This window comes from Coturnix japonica, chromosome 1 (genome assembly GCF_001577835.2).
Source record: "Coturnix japonica isolate 7356 chromosome 1, Coturnix japonica 2.1, whole genome shotgun sequence".
In the NCBI taxonomy this organism is placed as follows: Eukaryota; Metazoa; Chordata; class Aves; order Galliformes; family Phasianidae; genus Coturnix; species Coturnix japonica.
In genome coordinates, this window is record NC_029516.1 from 67,781,535 (window position 1) to 67,799,912 (window position 18,378).

The 18,378-nt window shown below is 38.1% G+C and overlaps 1 protein-coding gene across 1 annotated transcript in view; it reads right to left on the reverse strand.

The window, feature by feature from the left end:
* Nucleotides 1–18,378, reverse strand: part of ANO2 (anoctamin 2) — a 106,207-nt gene that overhangs the window by 54,786 nt on the left and 33,043 nt on the right. Inside the window, exons 12-14 of the mRNA XM_032440933.1 lie at nucleotides 16,224–16,384; nucleotides 14,568–14,650; nucleotides 14,127–14,210 (exon numbers count right to left, since the gene is read on the reverse strand). Of these exons, the coding sequence (XP_032296824.1) occupies nucleotides 14,127–14,210; nucleotides 14,568–14,650; nucleotides 16,224–16,384 (328 nt within the window). The remainder of the gene's footprint in view (nucleotides 1–14,126; nucleotides 14,211–14,567; nucleotides 14,651–16,223; nucleotides 16,385–18,378) is intronic.

Sequence of the window (18,378 nt, forward strand, 5' to 3'; positions counted from 1 at the left end):
ACCAGCGTTCCCTGGGCTAATTTCAGAGAAGTATTTCAAGTTGTTTCACTCACTTAAGTTTGTAAGGCTAAACTTATTTAATTTAATTCACTGTAGTTTATTCAGAAATAGAAGTGTTTCCTTGATATGCTGTATATAATGCATACGTTGTCTTTGATATAAATGGGCCAGGGTAAACTGCATGAGTTTCAACAGGGCCAAAGCATCAGGTCTTGCATTTTGGTCACAGCAACCCCCAGCAACCCTGCAGGCTTGGGGAGAAGTGGCTGTAAAGCTGCCTGATGGAAAGGGACCTTGGTGTACTGATGGACAATCAGCTGAATATGAGCCAGCAGTGTGCCCAGGTGGCCAAAAGGCCAATGGCATCCTGGCTTGTATCAGGAATAGTGTGGTGAGCAGGACTATGGAAATAATCCTGCCCCTGTACTTGGCACTGGTGAGGCCCCACCTTGAGTACTGTGTTCAGTTTTGGGCACCTCAATACATAAATGACACTGAGGTGCTGGAGCAAGTCCAAACGTCAAAGTTTTATGATTTTTGGTTATCAGTATTTCACATCATAACATCATGAAGTGAACTGGGAGTGAAAGAGCTAATGCTTCAGTTCCCAGTACCTGTCCCAGAAGAGAGGAGATAAAACTCCTAACATAGTCAATAGACACCCCCCTTCATCTGGCTTGTCTCTGTTGCAGGTGCCATCTCATCACAGCATTAGAGTAAGGCCTTCAGCTTTCAGACACTCAATTTGTTTTATTAACTTCAGTTCTAATTAGATTGTATTGTAGTGTGTTATATTGCATTCTGATATCTTATTTAGTAAATTAGTTTGTTTCTCCTCAGATTTGTTTTTAGGCCCATCTCTCTATCCTTTTTCCCCTTTCCTGCAGCATGCATTCACCCACCCTACTAGTCACAGAGCCAGTTGGAACCAACCCTTAAAACACTGATACTAAAGAAAGGGCAACAAGGCTTGTGAAGGGCTTGGAGAATACGCCCTACAAGAAGCAACTAAAGGAACTAGGGCTGCTTAGTCTGGGGAAGAGGAGGCTGAGCTGAGACCTTATTGGTCTCTTCAAATACCTGAAAGGTGATTACAGTGACAGTGGGATTGGTCTCTTCTCACTGGTGATAAGACGAGGGGAAACAGCCTCAAGTTGTGCCAGGGACGCTTAGAATGGATACCAGGAAAAACTTCTTTACAGAAAGAACATACTGGAATATGCTCCCCAGGGAGGTGGTTGAGTCACAGTCCCTGAATGCTCAGGGACATGAATTATCAGAGAGCTGTTAGAGTTACAGAAGTATGTTTAGTTTGCAGTTGAATTTGATGATCTTGAAGGTCTTTTCCAACCTTAGCAAATATATAATTGTAGCATATTGTGAACATTATTGTATAAACAGCATTAATATACTCAGTATTTATATCACTGTTTAAAATCATCTCCTAGTTATTTACATATGGTTTGAGAGAGAACTGACAGAACTTTTTTTTTTTCTCTACAATGACAGTTTAACATATGGTTTGCAAGGATTAATTATTAATGAAAACAGAAGACACTCAGAAGATTACCAGAAAAATACTGTGAAAAGACATACAATAGGTTTACAACTGTAGTGTTAAGTATTCACTGTTTATCACTAGTCTTCAAAGCTGACAAAAATATAGTAGGTATATCAACAAAGTAAATTTCTGTAGTCCTGTAACAGAAAAATGAAAGAGTTGGAAGCAGTGGACAAAACTGGCATGTACTATCTAGACAAAGATCAGTAAGCAGTTTGTCCTATACTTAACATTATAATTCTGAAATATATGTTACTGAGAGGACCTCTGGGAAGCCTTGAGTCTAATAAAGTGATAAAGTTCCCATGCCAAGCTGCAGATGTTCTGAGCTTTCAGTGTTGTCACAGAAAATGAAAAAGATCTTGTAATTCATAAACTAGAACACTCATAAATCAGGAATGGAGACAGGAATACTTAGGATAAATACATCACCTGATAGAGGCAAGACTACAAGGGAAGCAGTGGTCCTTTCAAGACTCTCATGCAGCATTTTTTTGCTATGCACTTTCTGCAGTTTTAATCTGATGCATATTTTGCATCCTGGTGCATCACTTGCCTATGCAGAAGACTCAGAGATCCTGCTACAGAGCATAGAAAAATATAACAGTGCTATGCAGGCAATGTTTACCTACATCATTTCATATCTTAATGCTGTCCCAGATACATTCCAAAGATCCTTAAGTGGAATCCCATTTACATCAATAGATAATCTTGCATTTACATCCCATCGTATAACCAGATTTCAACACAAGTTAAGAAAAACAGCTTCTTCTGGAGAACAGCTCGCAGCATGAAGTCATCAATGTAACATTTCCTCAGCCTTCCCAGAAATATGCAGACTGACCCCCTCATTTGCTGGAACTACTTTGAATGGGTCTTCTAGAAGATTTTCAAGCTAGACTGTCCAACAGAAAATTGCAGGGATTTGTTGGGAATCCTCTGTTGAAACATATCTGATATAAAGGATTCTATTTCAGATCCTGTTCATCTAACTAGCATACTGTACATGACTGAAATGAAGGCAATAGATATGGACTAGGTTGCCTACATTACTGGTTACTGTTTCAATAAAGTTTGAGCTAAGTGACCTGCAATTTGGGCAACCATACCTCTGACAAGCATCCACAGAAATGCAGAAGCTTCATATCACCATATGAATACACACAAAGCAGTTGTATTCTGCGACAAAATAATGTCAAAATAAACAGTCCTTTCAAATTGTGGAATAGTGTAATACAGCTGATCTCTTTTGAGACTGAAACTTTTCATTCACACATGCGTTAGTAGGAGGGAAAGGCAATATGGGGAGAGAGAGAGAGCTGGTGTAGAGACCTCTCACTAATGTTTCTTTCTACAAACCCACCCTCTTTCAAAAGAGAAAGGGTGTATTTGTTTGTTTGGTTTTTAACCTTGTGAAAATATGCATTACTCACTGATATACCTACAGAGACAAGAGAAGAAGGGAAAAAGATTATTTGGAACCTAGAAATACTGAGGAATTCTCCATTACTTGCACTGTTGGATTCAAGGCCGTGTACTTTTCTATAAACTATTTGTTCATTTTCAAACTGTTGATACAAATAGTTTTTAGGAGTCAAAAAAAGGAGTCAAAATAGATTTTAAAATATCTATCAATCTAATGAAAGAAATGAACAGCTCACTGTTAATACAGATTTAAAATAATAATAATAATAAAGTGAAGGCTTAAATTACTACCAGAAAGGCTTAGATTGAACACTGAGAAGATCATTTGAACAATAAACCCTTCAGTCTTTCAAAGCAGGTATAATTAAGGCCTGAGACAAGTCCCTACATTCATCACTGAAGATATTTAGTAAGAGGTTAAAGAAACATCTGGAAAACTTGACATGGAGTACAGCTTTGGAGCACAAGAACAGAACTGGGTGTCTTCTCAGATCTTTTTTTTTCCTGCGATGCTTATGACCTGTGTAGTCTTAGGAAAAACAAAACAAACAAACAAAAAACCTGAGTAGTTTATTTCTTTTTCTTGTTCTTCAGAAAAAAAAATATCAAATGCTGGTAAATCTCACATTCTGCATTTCAGGAGAACACTGAAGAGATTCTCCTTTTAAAAAGAAAAATTTCCTCATGGAAATCTATACCCAGAATATAAACAGGAAAATGAGATACACCAGACCAGTGACTTCACAGCAGCCAGAGCTCTGGAATGAAGCAAAGGAGCAAGAGACTGGCTGTGATACCACCTCACAAATATAGGCTCACTTTTCCATGTCAAGGCAACCCAACAGTGCTGCTAGCCAGTACATTCCCAGGGAAATATATATCCACAGGAAGACAGGAAACACAATAGTGGCCTGCCACTTAACCTCTCTGTGTTTGGCAAATGTGGCTTTCAGAGCCAACAAATGTATGAAACAAGCAGAAAGCAGGAAAAGTTGACCTGTGGATGTTAATTTCAAGTAAAAATACCTTCAAAGAAATTGAGGTTCCAAATAAACTGATCTAAAGAATCTTGTTACTCAGTGTCATACCATAAAACACAAGTGCTAATTCTAAAAATACCTGCAGCCCTGACACCACTCCACCAATGAAATGATTGCTCAGAGACCTTAGATCTTCAAACCAGCTGCACAAATATGGCAACCCAGAAGTTTGGAGCTAGTAATATCAACCCAAAACAGTCTACCCACATGAGCAAGCTCACAACAGTGTGTTATCTGGCAGTGTCTGATATTTCAGTTAACCACTCCAGTTTAAGGAGGTGTGTTTGCTGAGTTCTGATTTATCTTTGCCCTCTGGTGGAGCTAAATTCTCCCACAATTCTATAGTTTTTCACTAGCTCATGACTCCCCAAGAACCACTGGAGAGAGTGTTTGAGGAAGATTATATTCACTTTGAGGATTTATGAACACAAAGGTTTCTGTTAAGGCACACAAAATAGATACATATGCACACACATTAATCATTGTTAAATTAGTGAGCTATGGTTTCATGTTAGAAATGTACTACTTTGGACTTTGGGACCTTGTTCTCCAGTACCTTAAAGGATAATATATCCTTTCCTAAGATAAGATTGATAAATAAAGCTAAGTCATTGAGATGGAAGGGACCTTTAAAGGTTCAACTACTCTGCAATGAATAGGGACATCTACTAATGGAATTAAATTTCCCTGTGAAGGCAGACAATCTATATCCTTTTTTTTCTTGTGTTCAATTATGCTAATATTGTATATATGTGAAAATATACTATATATACACACACACGTACATAGCTTGTTGGTTTGAAAGAGCTAAAATCCACCAACTGCAAATAGATGGAAATATGTATCACCTATTCTTTCAGTAATAAAGCAATGTCATTTAAGTCTAACTTAGAATGAACAAATTAGCAACAGATTTAAGCATCAGGAGTCCCTTACAAAATTTGACTAAATGTGCAGGTTTATCAAGAAAATGTGCTTTCTTTTATTCGGATTTCCATTTAATATTTATTTCAGCACAGAATAGTTTCATCGGGCAGCAGGAAAAACAGCCAAAGGAAAACAATTTGCTTCTTTGCACTACTGACTTTAAACTATTCATTCTGTATTTTAAGGAAGGTGAAAATTAGCATAGTGCTAATCCTACCAGGCACGGCCTGCATGTGGTTGGTCAACTGAACTCTGAAATATTGCTTATAAGGGTCTGACAAGTTCAATGGGAGATCAGTGCACTCAGTGAACTCAGACTTTCCAGGGAACACTGTACACTGGAGACTTAAGAGGCCCACTAAATTATTTAGCTCCCACTTTCCTACTACTGACCTGAAACGTGGAACCTGACACATTTAAAGTAGATGCTCTTCAGAGAAATTACACTAGCATCATCTGCATCTACCCCTTTCTCTTTTGCTGAAGAAGTACCTCCAGGAATGCCAGAGGGCTATTCTACATGCAAAACAGGGTATTCAAAACTGCTACTTAGTATAAATTGCTAACCTTTAAATTTAAAATGTCCTCTGGGGACAACGAGTGGGTGGTAAGTTACCTAGCAATTAAAAAGAAACTCTAACATGATTTCTAACCCTGTGGATTTCTGCTACTCTAGAAATATCGCAGAAATATTAGGTCATCATTAGCACAGAATCTCTAGAATCCATATTTTTCCATTCTTGTTTTAATTTCTAGAGAGAGAAGGCAACTGCAAATATTTCCTTCGCTCTCTCACCTGAAGAATTCTCTAGAGTAGATGACATCCATGCATTGATTGATGCTCTCAGAATCTCTTAATTTCAGCTACCTCATTCATAGCATTCTTCTTCTGGGCCTTTTTCTTCAAGCACACTGCGTGTATGCCTTCATCTTAAAGAATATACAGTATTCATCTAATTCTAGTCAAATCCTACTTTTGTGACATCACTTTCTGCCTGGAAAGTATCTGTGTTTGCTCTATCTTTTGTCCATTATTCCTAGTCTATCCACAGAACCATTCATTTCACTATGACATATACTACTCACTTGAAAACTCCTTTCCCTCTAAAAGGTGAATTAATACATTTCACTATAATCAAAACTATACATATATATAAAATATATATAGCATATATATTTAGTAATTAAGCCACATTTTCCAGCTGGACTTCAGTTCTATTATTTTTTGGAAAAGATCTGTTCTCATTCTTCCAACAACAGGTGTCTGTAGTAGGGATATGCTGTAGGTAAAACTCTGGATTTTCATGCTCTGTGAATATCCTACTATCAATGCTTTATTTGTGCCATACGGTGCTATAGAAAATGACTTCAACAGGTAATGGAAGCTTCCTCATAGTACCTACCCATTGGTATTGAAGGTAATGCTATTCAGCATTACCTAAGCAATGTGTCAATTGTTTCACAATGTCTGTTTGCCTTGAGACTGTATCATAAAGTGAGAAAAAAGAAAGTGTGGAAAACTACAACCTTTCTCCCAGAATCAAGGATGTACTGAGCAAAAATCCAGCTTTTGCAAATAGTCATATTTTCTCAGAAAATGTTAATCATTTTTTATCAGAATAAAAACATAGCCTCTGCACCACCTCAAAGGATCTGTTTGTATTTGCATAGAGAAGTTTGAGAAACACGTTAAAAAAAATCAACTTCATGCTACAGTAAAAAAAAGACCTTGTGTGTATTTATAATACTTATATTCATGGAAACAGAATAGCCAGGGTTAGAAGGAATAAAAAAGGACCGTCAAGCCCACCCACAGGACCACTCAAAATTCAAACTCTGCCTGAGAGCACTGTCCAAAATCTTCTCAAATTGCACCCTACTTGCAGCCTATTTGTTGCTAGATCACTGTACTAGGGAGCATGTTATAATGCCCAACCACACGCTCAGAGAAAAATGTTTTTCTAACATCCAACCTGACACAAGTTACACATTAATTTTATAAAACCATTGAATACAATTGGCTCCAAAATAGAACTGTGGTGAATCCCAGCTGTGACAAGCCACCAGCCAATATAATCCCCCTTGAGCTGAATTTGTCAGCCAATTACTATAATTGTTATTGTAATAATAATGTATTATGTATTTGTGTTACAGCACAGTGGAAAGGTGATAGAGGAGCATAACAGCAAAGGGACTAGTGCAGATAGAATGGTGTTATAAAGGAAAAGTGCTCACCTGTCTCCAAAGATCTAGGCTTGCAGGAAAGACACCACAAGGAAAGGGTCTCCACCCAGAGATAATTCCCCAGTGGCAGTGAATCTTTATAGGAGGTCTAAGAGGGGCTGGAGCTAGGATCTACCCCACAGGTGGATCCTGGGGTTGCTGTGACCAAAGTTTAAGGACCAGCACTTGGTTTTGTTGAAGCCTCTGGCTTCAGCCTACTGATCCAGCCTACCAAATCTCTCTGAAGGGCCCTTCTACCTTCACACAAATCAACACTTCCTACCAACTTGATGTGAAGTTGATCTGCAACTTTTATCTGCAAACTTTCTGAGGGTGCACTCAATCCCCTCATCCACATCATAAATAAGAATATTAAACAGGACTGGCTCCAGTACAGACCCCTGAGGAACATCGCTCATGACTGGACAACAGCTGGATTTAATCCCATTCATCACCACTCTCTGGGCCTGGCCCTCCAGCCAGTTCTTTATCCAGTAAAGAGCATACTTGTCCAAACAATGAGCTACCAGCTTCCTCAGGAGAATACTGTGAAAAGCAGTGTCAAAGATTTTGCTGAAATCTACATATGATATGTGTAAGGGTAGCTAATATAAAGATCTTAACAAATGTGATAGTAGATATTCAAAGGTTATTAGCAAAGGAAAACTCACCAATGTCAAAGCCTTAACCAGAAAGCTAAGGCAGTCTCCACTGGGGAGCAACCTCCAAGAGATGCTGCCTTAGTTGTGGTCAGCCCTTATATGAGGTCATAGAGGAGGTGGAGTTGAGCTCCACCCCTTCCAGGAGCACAGCTAGATTACTCTCACCTGTGCTCCTGCAGCTGACCCAACACTTGCCTCAGCTGATTAATCAGAGGTTCAAGCTGTGATTTCCCATACAAATATGTCAACAGCCTTTCCCTTATCCATCAGTCTAGTCACCCTGTTTTAGAAGATCAGGTTGGTCAAGCAGAACCTGCCTTTCATGAACCCATGCTGGCTGGGTCTGATCCCCTGATTGTCCTGCACATGCCTCGTGATCTCACTCAAGATGATCCATTCCATGACCTTCCCCAGCACCAAGGTCAAGAACACCTGGAGTTCCCCAGATCTTTCTTATGACCCGTCTTACAGATGAGAGTCCCATTAGCAAGCCTCCAATCCTCTGGGACCTCTCCAGTTGATCAGGTGGAAAGTGGCTTAGCAATCACCTCACCCTCAGCATCCTTGGGTGGACCCCATCTGGTCCTACAGACTTGTGACAGTCTAAATGGAGTAGAAGGTCTTCAACTGTCTCCACCTGAATTGTGGGAGATTTTATTCTGTTTCTCATTCTAGATTTCCAGATCAGGGAGCAAAGTACCCTGAGGATAACTGGTCTGACTATTAAAGACAGATGTAAAGAAGGCACTGAGAACCTCAGCCTTTTCCTTATCCTCAGTGGTCATGTCCCCCAATTTGCCCATCCCTTCTTCCAGTGGAGGCAGACTCTCTTTTTCTCCTGGAGTCTCAGAAAAAGTTCCCTGTTCATCCATGCCAGTCTTCTTCCCCTGTGGCTTATTTTACAGCACTCATGAACAGTCCTCTCTCTGTGCCTTTAAGACTTCCTTCTTGAAGACTGTCCACTATTCCTGAATCACTTTACCTACCAGGTTTGACTCCCAAGGAACTCTCCCTACCAGTGTCCTGAATAGTTCAAAGTCCGCCCTCCAGAAGTCCAAGGTAGCAGTTTTGCTGCCCCTCCCTCCCAACTTCAGCAGGAATTCACCAAGAACTGAGAACTCTACCATTTCATGGTCACTCTATGGAAGAAAGCTCCTGACCTCCAAATCTCCCACCACCTTCTCTGTCCTTCTCTGCTTGTGAACATCAGGTCCAGTGGGGCACCTCCCCAGACAGCTTTCTTACCAGCTGTGTCAGGGAGTTACCTTCCACAAACTCAAGAAGCCAGCTAGACTGTTTCCTCTGCACTGTATTATATTTCCAGTATTTATCAGGGGAAGTTAAAGTCCTCAATGAGAACAAGGGCTGGCAATCATACAGCCTGTGCCAGCTGTTCACAGAAATGCCTTGTCTGTCTCTTCATCCCGATTAGGTTGTCTTTAACAGACCCCCACCTGGATGTTCGCCCTGTTGGTCTTCTCCTGGATCCTTACCCACTCAGATTCAATCTTATCATTGCCATTCCCAAGCTCAGTAACATCTAAACACTCTCTAGCTTAGAAAGCCACACCAATACCCCTCCTTCCTTGCTTATCTCTTCTGAACAGCTTATAGCTGTCTATCACAGCATTCCAGTTTGGGAGTGATCCTAACATGTTTCAGTAAAGATAACTAAGTTATAGTTTGCCTGCCATGCAGTACCTTCCAGCTCCTTCAGTTTAATGCCCATGCTGCATGCATTAGCATAAATGCACATCAGCTGACACACTTACCTCACCTCCAGCCCTAGCCTTACTCCCTCAGACCCTTCTCCCTTCATACCAAGTTTAAAGTCCTCTCAAGTAGCCCTGCCAGCTCCTCAGCTAGGATCAGTTTCCTCCTTTGAGAGAGATGAGACTCTCTGCATCTCCAGGCATCAGGCCTGGTGCCATGGTCAGAAAACCCAAAATTCCTGTAGTGGCACCAACCTCTTAGCCACATTTTATCACATGGGTTATCCTGGTTCTCTCAATATCTAAAGGCATAGAGGAAAACACCACTTCTGCTCCATCAGCTAACCACCTTAATCCCATGAAGAATAGTCAGTCAGACCAGACCACAAAGCTTTTTAGTAATGTCTTTCACCAAGATCCTGGGGAGGCAGGACAATTGTCTACAAGTAGAATCTGATCAACATATTGGACTAGGCAGGGGGGTTGGAACTACATGATCCTTGAGGTCCCTTCCAACCCGGGTCATTCTGTGATTCTGTGATTCTGTGACCCCCTGTTCTTCTCAGAAGGGAATTGCCTATGACAGTTACCCTTCTTAAGCATAGAATGTTGTGTAACAAGTGCACCGTTAGTGCAGTTTTGACCAGAATGTGTTAAAGCCTTAGTGTTTCCCACTGATAGCTTACTCTTCCATCATACCTGCCTCCTGTTTGGCATTTTACTGCTATCTCACCAGAATGCTTTACATGAGACCCAGCCAGCTTAATCTCAGCTTTCCTTCCTTAACTCTACTGTCAACTGATAACTATACTCATTTTGAAAATAATGGGACATTAACCCTGTGGCAGTATTTATAAAAGCAGCCACTTCAATCATTCACAATTTCTGTCCACCAAACACTCAAAGCAAGAGCTGAAAAGAGAAAATAAATAAATAAATAAATAAATAAATAAATAAATAAATAAATAAATAAATGAAATAGCATGACTGGTAATGCTGGAGGACAGCATTTCACATAATCTCTTACAGATTTCTGCACATTCAAATGGAGTGTTAGTATGCCTACTTGCTGCTTACTCCCTAAATTACCTATCGCCAAAGAATAGCAAGCAGTGTCCCCTAGGTTGGATCTCTCTAGTTTGGAAAAATTTTTCTCTTATTTTTATGAGGTATCTAAGGCAGTGACACAACACAGATTTCCCTCATTCTTTAGTTTCTACTGAGAGGATCACTGGCCAGACAAAATAAAGGCAAAGGCATCCTAAAAATTGCTTATTTGAGGAGAGTTCATTCTTTCAGTACTTAAAAAGAGAAACTTTAGAGATTCTTTTTTTTAAAAGCACATCTGGCCAGACTTTCAAGAGCTCTCAGCTCCCAAAAGGTTTTATGATTCTCAATAGGCAACATAGTAATATATAAAATTAAAATGAATTGAATTCAGTGTATTCTTTGGCCTGCACTCCTGACAGCTGTGATCAGACAGTTCTGTCTCAAGCTTGTGGATCAATCAGCAGCATCCCTCCCTGAGAACAGTCTAAATGTAGGCTCTCTGGGACTTCAGTAGGAATGGGCTCTACAACAGCTGATCTAGTAAGCAGCTACCTCTGCTATATACCTGGGTTACACCAACAGCAGCACAGTGTACCTAGTTATGACTCAAAGTTTCTCTTCCTTATAATATTGCAATCAAAATATTTGGTTGACTTGACAGTGAAATGTTCTGGCGTGCTGTATGGACTCCAATTATTTTTACTCTGAAATAGACAATAATCCTTGGTGAATTTCAATTGCATATTGCTACATTATTGTACTGGGCCACTCCTAAGGATTGTTTCACTTCATCTTGAGTGCTTGCAAAACACCATTCTGTCTGTAGAAACCTCCAGGAGCAAAACAGGAAACCTGAAAAAACTTGACTGTCCTAAGCTTGGAACCCTGCAGATTCTCAGAGCTGGCTTGCCAAGGTTCATTGTTTAAATTTCATCTGGCTGGCTGAGTTTTATTTTTGCTTGCCTGAAATTTCTGCTTCCAATACTTTCACCAAAAGTCATCCAGGGATTTAAAGAAATCTCTTAACCTCAGAATGAACATTTTCCCTACCAAGCAGTTCTGATTGCAGCTGGTTGATTCACTTCCACTCAGAATTCAATCTAGCCATTAAGCATTATATTAAAATTTACAGCTCTCCTTAAAAACAGCCAGCAGTTGGACTGTTTTCTCAAAATCTTTATGGGTCTATTGAGAAACTAGGAATCATGAAAGTGAGGAGCTCTTTCAATAAATGCCTTCAGGTGGATATTAAGATAGAAGAACTGTGTTCCTCTAGCACTTTGATTCTCTTTCAGCCTTGAATTCTTCTGATTTGTCTAACTCCTTCTTCTATAAAGACAAATATTCAGATGAATGGAATTGACTTATTGGATCAACAGCTGTGACATTTATTGACTTTAGGCACTGCAGCTACGCATGCAATTGGAATGTATTCAACACATCCTTTTTTTTTTTTTTTTTTCCCCTACCATAATTTCCCCAGAACTCAGCCCTAAGTTGATTCTGGAGTTACAGCAGGACTTTCAGAATGATTCTGGAGCAAGGAATTAACTAAGTTTTATACAAAAAACTTTAAACCATTTGTCTAAAAATTACAGAATCTAGCCCTAAGTTAACACAGTGAAACAGCTTCATTCCATGATACACAGATTTTGGGAAAACAAACAAACAAACAAAAATTTTAATAAAATCTTTATTTGGCCACCTCAAGCGACTAGAACGTGAATTAGATTTTTGCATAAAATGGTAATAAAGTAAATAGAGAGTCAGCAATTTTAATATTTGCCAAAGAATTAAAAACTCAGGAACTACACAGACTGTTATAAGACTCCCATTTGTACTAAATTGCCACATCAGAATCTAGCACAGTAAGAGGACACAATATATCACTTAACATTTGGTAATACCTTAGGAACCAGAAACTTTGGTCAAAATGACTTGGTTGAAATTACAAAATTACAATAATATCCTCATGTTCCATCAATGGATTAAGCTAGAACTCATGTTTAGAAAAATCCTAAACTCAATTTGCTCCTTTGCAATTGTTATAAACTATAGGAAAAAATTCTGTCACTCTTTTAAAAGATATGGAAAACACGGAAAACACACTTCAACTCTCAAAGTTCTTCAGTCCAGCATACTTTACTAGTTGATTCCCTTCTTATTTCAGTAAGAAGCAATATTTATAGGTTACTATTTTATTTATCCCATGCAGCATATTTGCTGTCAATACTGTTTTGAGAATAGCAGACCATTTTAAGAAATACATGTAAAGCAATTCCTTTAGAGTTTTGTTGTTTTCCTTCATAATATCCAGCACTATAACTCACAAGCTTGAAGTGATATTTGCTTAAAAACACTGCAGTTTGCCATCTTACCAGTTAGTTGGCAACAAAACCAGTGAATAGAAAACAGTCACAATAGTTTCCCTATGGTTAAAGTTTATAGAAATAAGAGCTACTTGAAATTGTTTTAATCGTTTGCTTTATCTATAAGTTAAGGCCACATATTCCACATTTATATATTTGATAATTTTGCCCTTAGAATATTGTCCAAGAAGATAATAATTTAATTTTCTCATTATTCAGAATAATTACTGTCAAGAGAAAATATCTCCTTTCATGAAGTAATGTTTTGCATAGTATTTATAAGTTATCCTTTAGAAAAGCACAAGCAATGAAACCACTACAATAACTAATAATCTCCAATAAATAAAATACCTTCTTTGTATGTTAGCAACTGTGTGGAAAGATTGATAAGGCAGCACATCTGATCACTGCCCCAGATCCATTACCTCAAGAGGCCTGGTGAAACTTATTTACAGAAACTTTTAAATATGTGTTTCGTACACCAGGACAAAAAGTGAAAAATAAATATCAGAATAATTGTCCCAGAAAAAAATTCAAACATAAAGACTCATATCTTACATAGCATATTTTAAAACATCTTAAAGATGTTTTAAATTTTTTAAAGACAAAACTGTAGATCATGAGACATCCCTCATTGAGTTTTGCAATGAATAACACGTACAACTATTCAAAGGCAGAGAATGAAATGATTAAAACATCAAAAAAATCAGGTGGAATGGCTATTCTAGTATTCTGTACTTATCATATTTAATGTTTAACTCTTCAGGATCTTCTGAAGTGAAAAGCGCTGGTGCATTTGTGGGTTAAAGTTAGGGATCTGACCAATAAAGGACATCTGGTGGTTAATTGTCTTTTACAGGCTGTCTGGTCAAGGGGAATTTGTTGACAAAACCATCTTGCTTCTGCTACAAGTAGTATTACACTCACAGGCTCCCGATGTGTGTTTTCAACTGTACAGATATCTGGTAGGAAAGTAACATGGCAAACTGTAAGCAATCCGTGTTGAGGATAGCTTTCTTGTCCAGATACTGGACAGACCAACAAGAGGTGAGGTGTTAGTAGATGTGGTTCTAACCAATGCAGAGTAGCTCATTGAAGAAGTTAAGATCAGAGGCAGCCTGGCTATAGAGTAAGAGAAAAGGTAAACTGCAACTTACTTCATTTGTGTTTTCTGTTTTCATGTTTTTATTTTTCAGTTTTTTCTGCAGCAGCTTGGTTTCATACTCTGGTCTGGGATGTTCCTAAAAAATGATAACAATAAAAATAAATAAGAAAAGAAAATAGACATTTCCTGATTATGATGTTTAAGATTGGTAAGGAGTAACTCCTGTATGGCAAGGTATTAACCTTGTTCTGTTATCATACTCTGTAAAATGGCATATGGCATTTTCAACAAAGAATCTCCTGCTGGCATCTTTCAGTCCTTTTCAACACTGATTGTTAAACTTAGAGTGCTGGTACATATGTGACCATTTCCCGAAGGATACATTGACATTCAAAACTGTGCCAGTTATAGCACTAAAAGAGCAGTCCTGAGAAAGTATCCTCGCACTGAGAATAATTTATACAGTGAATTAGTTCAGGGAGAAGAAACTTACTTCTTCTTCGTCTAGTCCAGTCAGATCCCAGAAGTAACTCAGTCTCATTTGTAAACGCTTCCACTGCTCCAGGAACATAGTGGCTTTAAAAAAAAAAAAAATAAAAAAAAAAAAAAAAAGAATAAGAAAATTAAAAAATCATTTTACGGTAGCAATTACACCTCTAAGTTCCACAATAAACAAGATCTAATATGAATGAGAGCATAGCACCAGCAGTGAGACACGTGGCTGAGGTGAGGTCAGACTCAATAATAATAGAATGTATTCAGTGGTGTTTATGAAGTGTTTTGACCCCTCAGTGAGGCAGAGAATTTTTGCCATTAAAAAAACCAAGCCTGCATTAATAATATATTATAAATACAGAAATAAATACAGAAATAATAATAGTTCCATTGTTCTCATAATCCAATACAGTTTTGATGCAATTGTGTCACCAAGTTTTCCCACATGGAAGTGGGAGGGCTTAAATTAAACCCTTTTAGTTGCATACCCTGTAAGAAAACCGAAATACACTCCAGTCCCAAATGCAAAAGAGCTTAATAGGACTTGTCATTTCAATAGAAAATGAAGGAAAGAGTGGCAAAGATTAGAAGTGAAATCAAACAAGGAAATAAAGGGATAAAAGTTGCAGTTTTCCTCCCTGGACTACCCAGCTGCTCTTCATTTATTTCAAACCTTTCTGTTGACTAAAGAAAGCATTATAATAATTCTTTCTCCAGTTTCAGCACAGAGATTCTATCATTTGCCTTCTGAGGCTTGCCGACTTCAGAAAGCTATATGCATTACACTCACTCTAGTATCACTCTATTCTGTGTAAGGATACTGCTTTCTACTTCTATATGTCAGCTTTAATTTCATTGAAGATTCTGTGAAAGACAAAACTGGTTTTTTTTGTCTCAAAGCTTGCTTTGTGAGGCCTTTCTGGTGATAAGACTCTAAATGGCATCTGTGAATTATCTAGGGGGACGAGTGGTGGCTGTCACCATGCCACAGTACTTCTTATGATTGTAAAGATAAGCAGAAGCAAACAAGCAGTCTTATCAGGCGTGGCTTGGAGGAGCTGAACCACTGCAAAAGGCAGTGAAGTTTGTGCATGGCAATGAAGGCTCCACTCCCTGCTGGCTCATCTATTGAACCAGGTATGTCACACTAACAGAAAAAAAGTATAAGTAGAAAAAAAATAAAACAACCATAGACATGGGTAATAAAAGGCTCTCACTGAACAAAGGACTCTGGAGAGGAACTCCCAAAGAAACCTTTGATGGAAGAATTCCCTGAGGGGAAAAAACCTCTTTGGAAGAACCTCCCAGGGCCTGCTTGGTGCAAATCTTTCTGGCTTTTTCCCATCCCCCATGGTGACTGGATGAGTTCCTGAGATCAACAAATGCACTACAGACCATGCTGGACCCATGGTGGTGACTATCTCTCTCTTGCTTTCTACAAAGACTCCTTGCTTTTATTTCCTATCTTTTCTAACACCTGTCTTCCTATCCCCATGCCCCTAAACGACTAGGATTTGTAACAAAATGGTCAGGCTAACATTTGACCAGTTGTGCTTTCATCTCTCCATTGGGTACACATATATTAAAAGATCCTCCTTCCTATAAATTGGAGCGAGACAGAGTCCAACAATCAAGCTTTCGAAATCATACTCACCCCAGAGAGCCATAAAGATGGAGAAGAAGACTGTGGCAGGGTTGTCAAATAAGTGGCTAGCTCGAGCTGTAGAACATGCAGAGCTGAGGTTCCAGTAATCACAGAACTTGTCACAGAGAGGGCACATGGTGAAGGTATTATGCTGGTCACACATTTCCTTACTGTGAATGATAAGTGCATGAGTTCTTAGAATATTACTACTCAGGAAAGCATTGTACAATAGTGATATCAAGAAACAATTCATAGCTATTGCAAGATATTTTCGATATGTGGCTTGCAGGGAGGAAAAGCCTATCAGCTCTGTGTCTCTTAACAGCACATTCCCAAGCTCTGTAATATTACAATACTGATGAACACCTTACGAACAGAAATTAAAGCAGCATCCAGTCTAATGAATCATTATATAATTTATTAGTGATTCTGTTAAGACAGCACTAAAGATTGGGATTAACAATACTAGAAGAAAATAATTAAAATACAGTCAAAGTGAAATTTGCCATCTCTGTGTTCAGCTACATGATTTTACATAGATCAGATATGAATTAAAGAAAAAGAATTTTATGGTGGCTGAAATGGAAATTCTATTGGTTCTTATCTCGTTTGCCCCTGACAAAACAAATTTTCATATGGTAGCTCAAAAATCCACATTAATTGTCATATTACTTAATGTACTTTTGTGCTTATTACTGGCCACATTATTCTGCATAAAAGCCAGATCCAACATACAAACATTTTAGTTGTTCTATGTCATGAATATAGATTACATCTACAGTATCTTTTGCAAGAAAGATACACTAGGTTGTAGAAGTGACAGACAGGCATTGCACACAATTTAAGAGTCTCATTTTTAGGAAAAATATTTTCCATTTGCTTTAAGATTTGTCTACATTCTGCTTTTTATCTTGAAGGATATTTATAAAAGCAGTGGGTGTTCACCTGCGATATGGTTTAACACAAATTCTGGTCTGTAGTGCCATTTACCATAAGGTTTTGGCTAAGTTCTTAAAGTGCACCTACACAAATATGTTTTAAGGGTATTCAGATACTGTGTCCACAGTGGTTTCAGAAAATGAGGTTCTTTCACTTTTAAGGGTCCTCAACACAGTTTCCCCACAGTTACAGGGCTCTTGGGCTGAATAGCTCCTTGTTTTTCTAGTGTAGAATGCTAATCTAATTTTCAAATTTAAATAAATAAATAAAAGTTGTAAATCTTGTAAAACCATATTTCATTTATGCCCTATTTATTCATTTGCTAAGAAGTATTTCCTTTCCCTTCTTACTTTACAACATTTGTTCATCTGCCTTCTGAAAATCATTAAATAAGAGACTAACAATAAGGTAAAAACTTTTCTTTAAAGTCATTTTAATTTCTAGCCTTATTTACTATGCATTTCCTCATTGTCTACAAATAATTTAAAAATCATTATCACTATTTCTTTAATACACCAAACCTTACTTGACACTCCTGAATATACTTTCAATTTTTTTCATAAGGTTTATGTGTGAAAGAGCTACCTGCACAGTCTCACTGAAATAAATTGACTAATGAAAACTGCAAGTGTTCTTACCCAAGACTGTGTGACCTAAGGTAAAACTTGCAGCGTTTTCAGTAGTGGCTGGTATGTTGTGATAATAGCTACTTTTAAATCAACCACCATTAGATAGTACTGTTTCTATTACCTCAAATGAAAAAGAGCTACTCAAACTGTAGCATCAGTATGTTTTATATCATATAATTTGAATGTATAAAGCTGTTAGCAGTTATCATACAATTAAAATACTTCTCTAATTTGAAAGGCATTAGAGGGTACTGCAGATACATCTTCGAGATAAATCTCACTTCATTTTTAATGTTACCACAAGCTTTCCCATAGACAAACACACTCATCATTATTTATTTAGAATGAGAAAATGCAACCTAACTTAGATGTATTGTCATTCATCCATTACCTATCAGCAGTAAGGTCCTACTGCAGAGTGATTTGCTTCTAAAGTTGCTAATTTACTTGAATGAATGCAAGAACTACCCCAATTATTTTCACCAATGACTCTATTAAGCTAGTATGCTGTCTCTACCAAGAGATGGTGGTTTGTTTTGTTTTTTTTTTTACTCTGAAGCAGATATTACTGTATGAATTTTCATAGAATCATAGAA